Below are 14,551 nucleotides of genomic sequence, written 5' to 3'. Positions count from 1 at the left end.
CATAATAAAGTACTGGGTGAAAATTTTAAAACTTCCAGATAACTCATTAGTTAAAAAAACGTACATTTTTCTTAAGTCAGATGTTGAAAACGGGGTAGATTATAGAGGAAAAAATTGGGCCGGCCAAGTTAAAAGTATACTGGAAACACATGGATTAAGTTACATTTGGGACCAACAAGAATTTGTTGATATTCCATTCCAAATGATTAAGCAACGTATCTTTGACGCGTACTTACAACGCTGGTATAGCGATATAAATAATTCCACGCGTTTGGAGTCTTACTGCATATTCAAACATAGTTTTAAAGTCGAACCATATTTAAATTGTTCTTTAGAGCCAAAATACAAAATAGCCCTCTCAAAATTTAGAACCTCCTCCCACAACTTGTTTATCGAAACAGGTCGCTATGACAACACGCTGCGTGAACGACGTATTTGTAAATCGTGCACAATGAATGTAGTGGAAAATGAGTTTCATTTTTTTTTACTTGCCTGTCCTAATTACCGCGAACTCCGAAAAAAATATCTTAAACCATATTTCTGCCGATGGCCAACAATAAATAAGTTTGAACTTCTAATGAATTCTAAATCAAACAAATCTATTTCCCAACTAGCAAAATTCGTTTTCTTTGCAGATAAAATCCGCGTTTCGTAGACACCTGAAGAAAATAACTCACAAAAAATTGTATTTGTTTCAAGACTTTGTAAAATATCTAACACAAAATTATATTTGTTAAAACAATTTGTATGCTTTTTTCTCTTTTGGATATGTTTTCATTTGCCAATGTATATATTTGTATGTGCTATAAGCATTGTAAAATGTTTAATGCAATAAAGATATTGAATTGAATTGAATTAAATTAATTAAATCTTAAATTACTTATCTAACTGTTAAAACCAATTAGGTCCTGAAACCAATTAAAGAGACTTAAACGACGTGCTAGTAATACATGATAACCGGCAATTAAAATTACTATGAAACGTGTGAATCACGAGTGACAACATCTCAACTTGATGTCGCCGACCTTTGATCAGTCGGCTGTTTTCACACTTCGACTAATTGAGATGAAAATATGCTGGACTTTAATTGTCGGGGCCAAATTTTCTTTTCGACTAAACAGGAGTCTCGGTAAGTCAAAATTTGACCTAAGCGGAGTTAAAATACAAAGATAAAGAAGGAAATTTGACGGGACTTTAGAAATTCTATGACTAACGCGGAATTTTGAGTAAAGCGATTTTGACTTATTGAGAGTCAACTGTATATATATATATAATATATATATATATATATATATATATATATATATATATATATATATATATATATATATATATATATATATATATATATATATAATATATATATATATATATTTGGAGAAAATAAACATTCATACAGTGCTAAAGTACAAATACCCAAGTACTTTCGGCGTATTATGCCTTCATCAGGGGTGTATTACATGTATAATGTGCACACAATCGAGCACAAAATCTCAATACGTGTGTACTGTATATAGTATCAAAAATTGAACTGAAACACAGTCGCTAGAAAGGTGATAAAATTACATCGATTATGAATAGACCGTTATTGAATGGCCAGTGTGTAGTAATTTACAAAAGAGAATATAGCCTGCGGTCAATATGGCATAAACTCGGTTAAATATATCTATACAACTGTGTTTAAAAGAAAAAAATATATATAAACTAAAAATATAATAAAATTTCACATATATAAGGGCGTTTTGTGTTTTTATTACTATTACAATTTTATACTTTAGCACTGTATGAACGTTTATTTCTCCAAATTTATTGTTTTTTTCCACGTTCTTGTATCCTTCTTTGGATCCAGTGTTTTTGAAAGGTATATTGTAGATGCAAATATTTTTCACAAACCTATACAAACAATATATATATATATTGTGAACACCGACAAATGTTATATATGTATTTGTTAAGTCGGGGGCTTAATGCAATATGGACGTAACTACTTTTTTCAGAGCTTTTGGTAAAATTTAAAGATAGTAATTTAATGGTATGCACAACTACTTCCAATAGAACAAGAGCCATGTCAACATGGCCATCCCCCGCCGAATGTGTTTGCTCATTGGAAGAATGTATATGTAGTAGAGCAGAATAATTCCATTTTAAGAGGTCTTTTGGCAATGAAAACTGATGGCTATAGTGATTACAGATTTGAAACCTATGTGAATACTGATGGCTGAAAATAACAAAGGGCAATAACTGAAAAATAATGCAGGGTAGGTTATCATTCTTGTGTGCTGCATCCCTCCTCAGTAAAATCTATCCACCTATGAAGTTTCAAGTTGATACCTCAAATACTTTTTGAGAAAAAAATTGAATTGAAAAATTAAGTATGAAAAATAACAAAGGACAATAACTCAAAAATTATAAAAGACACAGTTATCATTCTTGTGCAGTGCACACCTCCTGAGTGAGATCTATGCACCTATGAAGTTTCATTTTGATATCTCAAAGGCTTTTTGAGTTATGCTCTGGACAAAAATTAATTTTGAAAAATAACAAAGGGCAATAACTCAAAAATAATGCAGGGTAGAGTTATCATTCTTTAGCACTTCACTCCTCCTCAATGAGATCCATCCACCTATGAAGTTTCAAGTTGATACCTCAAATACTTTTTGAGATAAGCTCTGGACAAAATAGCATGAAAAAAACAACAAAGGGCAATAACTCAAAAATTGTATAGGGAAGAGTTATCATTCTTGCGCACAACATTGCTCCTTAATAAGATCTATCCTTCTATGACATTTCATGTTGATATCTCAAACACTTTTTGAGTTATGCTCCACTCAGGTGAAAAATTATGTATGAAAAATAACAAAGGGCAATAACTCAAAAATTATAAAAGGAAGAGTTATTATTCTTGTGCACTGCACACCTCCTGAGTGAGATCTATGCACCTATGAAGTTTCATGTTAATATCTCATAGGCTTTTGGAGTTATGCTCTGGACAAAAATCAATTTTGAAAAATAACAAAGGGCAATAACTCAAAAGTCATGCAAGGTAGAGTTATCATTCTTGTGCACTGCACTCCTCCTCAATGAGGTCTATCCACCTATGAAGTTTCAAGTTGATAACTCAAATACTTTTAGAGATATGCTCCGGACAAAAATTTCGGACGGAAGGACGGACGGACGGAGACTATTTCTATATCCTCCGCCGAAAATTTTCGGCGGGGGATAATAAATTAGAACTTAAATCAACAAGAGCCATGTTATCATGGCCATCCAGACGGAATGTCATTGGAAGAATGTATATACATGTAGTAAAGCGAAGCGGAACATGCCGGTGATGTGTACAACTAGGGATGGTACTGATAATTCCTGTAAAGTTTGGTTGAAATCCCACCAATAATTTGGACTAGATTTTTTCTATTTTTAGCTCTGGCCGGCGGCACGAAATACCCAAATATACCCAAAATACACCCAAATATTGCCCATATATACCCAAATGTAGCAATATTCATTTATTTTTGTATAAAATACAGATTACAATGAGAAAATTAATCAATATTTATAACATAGTACGACTTAGGCGGCTATAACTTTCATTCATTCCGTTGAAATGGGCAGTTCAGATGTTGTAAGAAAATAATCTTGTGACATTTGCTAGTCTACAGTAGGTTCATTAATGAATATACTTGCAACTTAAGATAAAGATATGATTAAATTTGTTGACTTCGTTTTTCTTTTTTTGGTATAACTTTGCTAAAATTTCATACATGCAAGTGTCCATCGTATTATTTTTTTAGAAAATTTAATATAGCCTTAATGGGGTATACTGTATTTGGGTATATTTTGGTGATAGGAAAATGTATATTTGGCTATGTTTGATTTGATCTAAGTGAATGTTTATATTGTAATTCATAATAAAAATAGCGTTTTTTGTTATAAAACATTTATTTTTAGTATATTTGGACATTATTTTTAGTATATTTGTGCAATATTTGGGTATATCGTGCTGCCCGCTCTGGCGGCCATTTTGTGCAGCAAAGCGGATCATGCTAGTATTGTGCAGAACTAGGGATGGTACTGATCACTCCTGTAAAGTTTGGTAGAAATCCCACCAGCAGTTTGACCTGTGAAGGCTGGTCAAGATCTTTATTTTTAGCTCTGGTGGCCATTTTGTGCAGCGAAGCAGAACATGCCAGTGTTGTGCACCACTAGGAATAGTTCTGATCACTCCTCTAAAGTTTTGTTGATCGAGATCCCACCAGTAGTTTGACCAATAAAGGGCAGACAAAATTTTTCTATCTTTAGCTCTGACAGCCATTTTGTGAAGCGAAACGTGACATGCACATCTACGGATGGTATTGATCACTGTAAAGTTTGGTTGAAATTCCACCAGTAGTTTGCCTGTGAAGGCCAGACAAACTTAAAGCGGACAGACGGACACAAAACGAACGGACAGACAGAGGCGGAGGCAAAAACAGCATGTGTCCCAACCATTTTGGAAGACATAAGGTATTCTTGCACCCATGCATATACGACTTTGTAAAACTTATTTGTCCAGTTTCATGGTCAATTTTGACTTGTGGGGTATGAATAAAGCAATCTTAGTTGTGGCCCAATATACATGTACATTGCTATACACAAATATTGATTTTTAAGGAGATTCACCTTAAAACTATTTGGTTGGCCAGACAATGATAATAAAAGCTGACCATAAGCACCATGTTTTATTTGTTAAACATGTTTTACGCCCAGTTTTTCTGGGGTGACTTGTTTGAGAGGCGGGTTTGACAATTGGTTACAACTATGGCTTAGGGTGTGAGGCCGTTCGCTAGCGTTCTGGAATAGATGAAAAAGACAGTTATAAACAGTTATTTAACGTTTAATCCTGAAAGTCCAAAGTAAGAATCACTCATTTATATATATATAAATATAAAAAAATATAATTCGAAAACGTAATAGTTTTTAAACATAATAAAAACATATTACAACATATATACTGTTATTTTCAGACTGCAATAAATGTATATTTAACAAGATATGTTTGTAAAACATGTATGCCCCCTATCAGCAGCCAATTAGTCATTTGATCAGTTTATTATGACTGACTTTTGACCTAGTGACCAAAAATCAATAAGGGTTAATTACTTGGTCATGACTAGTCACTAGAAAATTGTGAAGCAAAGGTTGTGTGCAGCAATTTTATGACAAAAGTTATTTCAAATCTTACCAAATAATATATGCATAAATTTTATGAATCATATAGGCCTCATTAATGACAGCCAAGTTGTTATATTATGTAAGACCTTGAAATGTGTATACCAAAAGGATTTTTAGTTTAACAAGAGCCATGTTATCATGGCCATGCCCCGCCGAATGTGTTTGCTCATCGGAAGTGATCTTTAAAATATTTTTGCAATCATTCACTTATTATTTAGATCTTATTCTATTTTAAAAAAAATCAACTTAACACATTTTACAAGAAAACATATTTACACAAAGTTTTGTAACTTTTGTTATAAGTCCTTTTTTCATAGATAAAAGGTTATAAAGACAGAAATTTCAAACTGCCTGAAATGCAAGTATAATTACAAATAGTTAAAATTATGGTAAGCTGGGGCAGAAATAGTTACATTATTAGTCCCAGTGGTAAGCAAAGGGTTTAATTATGATTCTAAACCCTAATTATATAAAAACTTGAAAATGAAAAACATTAAAAACTACAACATAATAATTTCATAAGTAGAAATAAATATATAAAGTTAATAAACAGTTGCAAATTCAGATGATAAAATTTTACACTATGCTTAACAAAGTACAAATATCTAGAACATTAAATATCATATTTAATAAAATATTCTAAATTGTACATTTGAAAATAAAAATATCACATATCTGGAATATATAAAAAAGACAGTTTTAAACAGTTAACATTTAATCGTAAGTCCAAAGTTAAAATGACTTCAGCTTTGTCTTTTGGTAAAAAAAAAAATTAGCTTTTTTCCCCAGGAAAGATAATTGTAGAACAAACACAGGAACTAGGGTTTCATACCTATCTTTGTGTTATAATCAATTATGGGTCTGGTATTTTGCTTAAGGGATTGACACTGCTTACTAAGATATGTCATTCTAGTATGAGTTGATAAAACTACATTGTTTAAGATTTGGCTGTTTTAACACTTATAGAATTTAAGCCAGCACATACATTTTCAGACAATAATAGCTCAAGCTGACTTGATGGTTTCTTTAACTATGTTATTATACTAAAGTAATTTTGGCAAGTTTGAAAAATTAAGTATCAGAAATTTACACAATCAATAAAATGGAAATTATAAAAACTGAAAAATATTTAAAGCAAAAGAATTTAAGAAAAACATAGTAATATTAAAATTATCAAAAGTAAAACATATAGATATTACACTAGTTGTTATAGTAAATAAAATTACAAAATAATAAATAAAATACAATTAGATCTTGACTGTCAGAAGTGTGAGAAGCTACACACTGTCAAGTAATTTATCTGAAGATGTACACAATGCCCTTTTCCCCCATTGTGTAGATTTTTCAAAAGTCTTGCAATATCTGACATTGGATTTATAAAGTACAAATTCTTCCTCCTGGTACAAGTGACAAGTTACGGCCAATTTGGCAGGCACAGCGCTTCTTTATGTCCAATGTGTGACAGTGTCAAGCTCTTTCATTGATATGAGGCACCAACAATTCTTTTGGACATGGCCACATGTTTTTCAGTCATTCCTTCCTGAAATCAGAAAACCATAGTATTAAACATATTTTACCAAATAATCAATGATTGTTTTCAAATCATGAATTAATAAAATTGTTTTTATGCCCCCCAAGGGCGGCATATTTAACTCGAACCGTCCGTCTGTCAGTCTGTCTGTCAGTCCCGCTTTATAGACAGTGGTGGTCGTGTCCGCTCTAAAACTTCAGTATGCATGGAAGGATTGTAATTTTTCTTTCACATATGAAATAACCATAGATGTATGGTGTGTCACGAACAAAACTCTGGTTCCTACGACTAAGGTCAAGGTCACTGTGGGGGTTCAAACTTTATCATTTTTAATGTTATATAAATAAAGAAGGTGGTGGTCGTGTCCGCTCTGAAACTTCAGTATGCATGGAAGGATTTTAATTGTATGGTGTGTCGTGAACAAGACTGGGGTTTCTATGACTAAGGTCAAGGTCACTGTGGGGGTTCAAACTTTGTCATTTTTTTATGGTATATAATATAGAAGGTGGTGGTTGTGTCTGTTCTAAAACTTCAGTATGCATGAAAAGATTTTAATTTTTCTTTCACATATGAAATAACCATATAGATGTATTGTGTGTCCCGAACAAGACTCGGGTTCCTACGATAAAGGTCAAGGTCACTGTGGGGGTTCAAACTTTATCATTTTTATGTCATATAAATATAGAAGGTGGTGGTCGTGATCGCTCTAAAACTTCAGTATGCATGGAAGGATTGTAATTTTTCTTTCACATATGAAATAACCATAGATGTATGGTGTGTCGTGAACAAGACTGGTTTCTACTATTAAGGTCAAGGTCACTGTGGGGGTTCAAACTTAGTCATTTTTATGTGTTAAAAATATAGAAGGTGGTGGTTTTGCCTCTCTGAAACTTCATATTCATAAAAGGATTGTAATTTTTCTTTCACATATTAATTAACTATAGATGTAAGGTGTGCCGCAAAAAAGACTCTGGTTTTTACGACTAAGGTCAAGGTCACAGTGGGGGTTCAAACTTTGTCATTTTTTATGTTATATAAATATATAAGGTGGTGGTCGTGTCCACTCTTAAACTTCAGTATGCATGGAAGGATTGCAATCTTTCTTTTATATATGAAATAACCATAGATGTATGATGTGCCGCCGAAACTAGAGTGTTAACAAGGTTTTTCTATTTTAGCTCCGGTGACCTACTTTTTCATCCGAGATTACCCATGTTCGAACTCATCCAAGCTATCAACTAGATAAGCATCCTGACCAAGTTTGATGATGATTGATGCAAAAATGTGACCGCTAGAGTGTTAACAAGGTTTTTCTATTTATAGCTCCGGTGACCTAGTTTTTCATCCAAGATGACTTATATTCGAACTCATCCGAGCTATTATCTAAACAAGCATCCCGACAAAAGTTTGATGATGATTGGGTCAAAAATGTGACCACTAGAGTGTTCACAAGGTTTTTCCTATTTTTAGCTCCTGTGACCTAGGTTTTTCATCAGAGATGACCCATGTTCGAAACTCATCCAAGCAATTGACTAGACAAGCAATCTGACCAAGTTTGATGAAGATTGGTTCAAAAATGTGACCTCTAGAGTGTTCACAAGGTTTTTCTATTTATAGCTCCTGTGACCTTCTTTTTCATCCGAGATGACCCATGTTCGAACTCATCCGAGCTATCACCTTGACAAACATCCTGACCAAGTTTGATGATGATTGGGTCAAAAATGTGACCTCTAGAGTGTTCACAAGGTTTTTCTATTTTTAGCTCTTGTGACCTAGTTTTTATAAGAAGCATAAAATTGTGCTATTTCAAAAGATTAAGGTATGGATCTCAGGACTTTCAGTCCAAACTTATGATAAATGCAAGATCAGCAAACATGGAATTTAAAAATTTATCATGTTAAGCTTTGACCTCTTAGTGTGACCTTGACCTTGGAGGTCGGGGTACAGGTGTTATGCATGACATATCGTCTAATATTTGTAAATATTTGTGCCAAGTATTTTCAAAAAATCCTTTTAACTTAGAAGAAGTTATAGATTGGACACAAAATATACCCTATAAATGTAAATCTTTGACCTCTTAGTGTGACCTTGACCTTGGAGGTAGGGACACAGGTGTATCTTATCATTGTGACTTAATTTGTGCCAAGTATTTTTAAATTCCCTTGATCTATGAAGAAGTTATGGACAGGACACAAAATATACCATATAACAGACTGTTAACCTTTGACCTCTAAGTGTGACCTTGACCTTGGAGGTAGGGGTGCAGGTTTGTACTTGACATATCCTCTTACTATCGTGACTATTTTTGCCTAGTTATTTAAAAAAAAGACCTTGGCCTTGGAGGTAGGTGACAAGTTGTTGCGCATGACACGTCGTCTCAATATTGTGAATAATTGTGGCAAGTATTTTGTAAAATCCCTTCAAAGATAAGAAAGTTATGGACCGGACACGACATATACCCTCAAATAGACAATGTTGACATTGAATGAGCAAGTGCGCCCTTGAACTTGGAGGTAGTGATCTGGTTGTTGCGCATGACACATTGCCTTATTATAACAAACATTTGTGCCAAGTTATTTCAGATTCCTTTGATAATTGACAAAGTTATGGACCAGGCACGAAAGTGTGACGGACGGACAGACAGACGGACGTTCTTACCAGAGCTACATTATGGGGTTTTCTTTTGTTATTTCTTTTGTTCTTTTTAACCCCAACCAATGCAGAAAATAACCCCACAAGAGAAACAGAATGAATGACAGCAAAGACATCTATTGTTATGAGAACAATAGACCAAACCCATAATGTACCTCTGGTTTGTACGGACAGACAGACGGACGGACATACTCACACAATGGTACTTATGTGTCTTTTACTTTGATCTTTTTGGCCACTTTTAGTCACATAAGGCTTAAAAAAAGACACACAAGTAAAAACAGAACGAAAAGGATCAAAGAGAATTTACTGTTACCAATTGTTTTTCAAGTCACACAAGTACCTCTGGGTTTGTACCGACAGACGGACGGAGCCTATTACTATATCTCCCTTTTTTTCTTTGAAAAGACAGGGGACAACAAACTTGGTGGATCCTCACTAGATGATGTGTCATGCTTAATATCTAAGCTCTAGCTATTTTGGATTTTAAAAAGATTTTTTTTATACATACATTTGTATAAAGAAAATTAATGACTCCTGTGGCAGGCAAATTATAACCCCAGGGCTTTTATTTGAACAACACTCATTAAAAGATGGATCATGACAAATATCTAAGCTGCAGCTCTTTGGGTTCTTTAAAAGAAAATTTTTTAAGTTTTAAGTTTTTTCTTTTGGTTGCCATGGCAAGCAGAGTTCTGCATGGAATTAAATCTTATGAACAATATTTTAAGGTGACCACCATTCCCGTGAAGTTTGAATGACATTGGCTAAACTGTTTATGAGAAGATGTCATTCAAAGTAAAAGTTAACAGATGGCTGGATGGACGCAGGATGATTTGCGATAAAAAAAGCTCACCTGGTCACTTAGAAACATCTAATCTAAGCTAAGATTAATACCTTCTTTCCATCATATCCCTTGAATATGAACTCTGAGTTTGACTATTTTCCAACTTTTCAGCATCTGTATCAAAAAAGAAGAGGACAAACTTTAAGTTAAAACACTTAAAACAAATTTAAAGTCAATCAAAATCACTGCCTTTTTCTAAGTATTTCCATAACAAAAAGACCATGTTGGTATTTTGTTCAAAAGCAACTAGAGCTATCACTAAATGTGATTAATACCCCTGCAAGACTGCTCAGGAAATGAGGAAGTTACTAGTAACAGAAAACCTTTTAAATGAATTGAAAAAGAGTTATGGTTGTGGGCAATTAAAGATGGTTAGGGTTCTTGTATGTTTCATTTCCTTTCAATGTGGTTGACCATTGATAAAGTTTCATTGTATTACTATGTTATATGTCCAGATAGAGTAACAGTTCTTGAACACTGCACTTCCTCTCATTGCATTTGCCCATTGGATGAAGTTGCATTGAATTCCAAACATTAGTTTTTAAGTTATGCACCATTCAAGGAAAATGAACACAGGGCAATAACTGAAGATGAAGTTATTGTTATTGTACACTGCATCTCCTCTCATTGGGCTTGACCATTGTATGAAGTTGTAATGAATTCCAACTATTAGTTTTTAAGTTATGCACTGGACAAGAAAAGGTAATAAAAGGACAATAACTATGTAATAAGTCCAAATAGAGTTAAGTTTCTTGTGCATTGCACTTCATATCACTGCGCTTGACCAATTTGTATGAAGTTGCATTTAAATGAAACTATTAGTTTTAAGTAATGCACTGGACAAAAAGTAACAAAGGTCAATAACTATGTATTTAGTCCAAATAGAGTTATGGTTCCTTAGCACTGCACTTTAATTCACTGCACTTGACCATTGTATGAAGTTGTTTTGAATTCCAACTACAGGGTTGCCAGCACCATTGAAAAACAAGAGCCAGTTCAACCGGGGGACTTGATCTCCCTGAATAGGTTTTGGATACAGGAAGGTATATCTCTTGTAGTGTCAGAGTTATGTCACAGACAAAGTTCAAAGTGTAAAATGCGCGCAACAAATCGTCTCAATATGGTGATCATTTCTGTGAAATCTGACTTCAAAAACGAAGTTAGGGGCCAGACACGATTTTGCTGCAAGGTCATGTTGTGACCTTGGCCTTCAAGGTAGCGACCTAAATATTGCGCACAACATATTTTCTCAATATGGTGATCATTTCTGTGAAATAGTTGTAAAATCAGACTTCAAATAATGAAGTTATGGGCCGGACAGGAATTCTGGTCGTAAGTCCGTATGTACGGACGGACTGAAGGATGGACAACCTGGCTACTATATGCTCCCCCGAAATTTTTCAGGGAGCTTCATAAGATTCCATGACATTTCACTGACCAAATTAGGCTTTTCACTGACCAAAAATACCGCACTTAAACGACCTCCATCTCCCCTACAGCCACTCATTCTACCCATAAGTTTTTTTGTTGTTTATTTGTTTCTTTTAACAATATGGCATAGCATTTTTCAACAATAAAACATTCTTTATACATCTAAACAAAGTTTGGTAGTTTTGTTTTCAGTAATAAATTAAACTATGCAAAATAAGCACACAAATCTAACAAGATTTGAAACCGATATTTCTAAGATTATTGACAAAATAAATAATGTATGTTTTAGCCATTGACATGATAATAAAATATCACAAAACACACAAAAACTATAATGATTAAACAATATATTAACAAGGGTGCCATAGTCACAAAATACGCCCATTTACGAAAAAGCTTTAGATGGAGATGGGGGCATTATGGATAAGTGTTATCTAGCAAGCAAGTTTTTATTCTTGGCACTGTGTTGTTAAATGAACCTTAAAACAAATAAATAGGGAAGATATGCACAGAATGTGTGACCTTGACCTTGGTCGCAGGGACCTGAATTTTATGCACGGCACTCAGCCTCACAATGATGAACATTTGTGCGAAATTATATTGAAATCCCTCTATGCATGTAGAAGTTTTGCTCCAGACAAGTGTTTTTCTATGAGCTCTAACTGTGACCTTCACCTTTGACCTAGAGACTTGGTTTATGTGCAGGGCACTACGTCTCATGGTGGTGAACAATTCTATAAAAGTAACATTAAAATTCCTCCATGCATGTAGAAAATATGCTCCGGACAACATCTGGATATTTAATCATCTCCAGTGACCTTGACCTTGCAAATATTAACCTAAATTAAATGTGTAACACCTGTAGTCATGATAGTTACCATTTGTGCTACAATCCATCAATAAATGATGACTAAATGGTCCCTATAACCATCTTCAAATTTTTATCTGAACTTTGACCTCTATGTGTAACCTAGACTTTGGTCGCAGGGATCTGAATTTTGCATGCGACACTCAGCCTCACAATGGTGAACATTTGTGCCAAGTTATATTGAAAACCCCCTATGAATGTAGAAGTTTTGCTCCGGACAAGCGTTTTTCAATGAGCTCTAAGTGTGACCTTGACCTTTGACCTGGAGACCTGGATCATGCATGGAGCAATACATATCATGGTGGTGAACATTTCCATAAAGTATTATAAAAATTCTTCCATACATGTAGGAGATATGCTCCAGACAAAATCTGGATATTTCACCATCTTTAGTGACCTTGACCTTGCATATATTGACCTAAAGTACATGTGTCACATACGTAGTCATTATAATGACCATTTGTGTTACAATCCCTCAATAAATGATGATTAAATCGTCTCTATACACATCTTCATATTTTTATCTTTTTTTTAAACGTGCGTATAAAAAGTACATGTAATTTAATAACTAGAAAATTCTGATTTAAGATTTTATTCTAGGGAAATACATTTCATTACAATTCTTAATCTTTGAATGAGCTGAACTGATATTTACTTGAAAATTAAAATATAATTAAATTTCTATGAGAAAGTATTTACATTTGATAAGGTAATTACTGTATGATCTTTATGAACAAATACCAAGTCTACAGAACACCATAGTTATCACAGTTAAGAATCTTGACCAATGAATGAAACATGTGTAAATAAATGTTACATTCTTTAGAACATACTCAAGTCCAAGAAAGAGGATTATTTCATGCCCTTTGATTAAATTCTATTTTTAGAATTGAAAGTGAAAAAAGATCAAGGGGAGTAATTGTGTAAGTCATTTATGAACAAAGTAATAACTTTATTGTCTCCCTTTGATTAAATTCTATTTACAAAATCTGGATATTTCATCATCTTTAGTGACCTTGACCTTGTATATATTGACCTAAATTATATGTATCACAGCCATAGTCTTGATAATGACCATTTGTGTTACAATCCCTCAATAAATGATGACTAAATGGTCCATATACACATCTTCATATTTTTATCTGAACTTTGACCTCTATGTGTGACCTTGACCTTGGCCGCAAGGACCTGAATCTTGCACGCGACACTCCGCCTCACAATGGTGAACATTTGTGCCAAATAATATTGAAATCCCTCTATACATGTGGAAGTTTTGCTCCGGACAAGCATTTTTCAATGAGCTCTAAGTGTGACCTTGATCTTTGACCTAGAGACCTGGTTCATGTGCGCGACACTGCTCCTCATAGTGGTGAACATTTATATGAAGTTTCATTAAAATCCCTCCATACATGTAGGAGATATGCTCCGGACAAAATTGGACGCCGCCCGCCCGCCAGGGGCGTTCCCATAATACGTCCCGTTTTTCAAACGGGCGTATAAAAAGCAAGTGATTATCTCAACTGAAGCTAAAAAAAAATAAGTATATATTTCATACTATTGACTAAGATTATTGTCAATGCTACAGAGTAAAAGAAATATAACAGTCTGTAACTGTGCCCAGCAAACAACATATCCATTTTTGCACAAAACACCTTTCAGAAAGGATGCTCATTGACATTTTCGCGAAGGACACGCCCTCAGGCGCGTTCAGAGCTAAGACATCTACACATGGGATTTCGTCGGCTACAATCGCCCAAAGTGTCCTCAACCGATTAACAGCTCAAGAAATAGTACATGAATTTGATCCTTTAAAACTCCCATACTTTGTCGGGATATCTTAAAATCTTCCATATTTAGCCTTTTCAATTTCAAGTTAAAATATAAACGTATATGATTGATAAAAACTTTGTAGTCCCGTAGTATTATTGCGCAATATGCAAATTACTGCCGAAACGATTTACTGCTGTCGAAAAAGTAGGACAACAAATTATACTATAATAAAGGTGTAAGC

At 34.0% G+C, this 14,551-nt stretch overlaps 1 protein-coding gene across 3 annotated transcripts in view; it reads right to left on the bottom strand.

Annotated features, from left to right (window-relative positions):
* Positions 1-4,948: 4,948 nt before the first annotated feature.
* Positions 4,949-14,551, bottom strand: part of LOC132738787 (uncharacterized) — a 51,997-nt gene continuing 42,394 nt past the window's right edge. Inside the window, exons 10-11 of one of the 3 annotated variants that reach the window (XM_060726383.1) lie at positions 10,251-10,355; positions 4,949-6,751 (exon numbers count right to left, since the gene is read on the bottom strand). In XM_060726383.1, coding sequence (XP_060582366.1) covers positions 10,285-10,355 — 71 coding nt within the window. In that variant the 3' untranslated portion in view covers positions 4,949-6,751; positions 10,251-10,284. The remainder of the gene's footprint in view (positions 6,752-10,250; positions 10,356-14,551) is intronic. The other 2 variants (XM_060726382.1, XM_060726384.1) reach the window with 2 other exon arrangements.

This window comes from Ruditapes philippinarum, unplaced genomic scaffold (assembly GCF_026571515.1).
Source record: "Ruditapes philippinarum isolate M1 unplaced genomic scaffold, ASM2657151v2 ctg1078_1_1_1_1, whole genome shotgun sequence".
NCBI lineage: Eukaryota > Metazoa > Mollusca > Bivalvia > Venerida > Veneridae > Ruditapes > Ruditapes philippinarum.
This window is presented reverse-complemented; position numbering and strand designations above follow the sequence as displayed.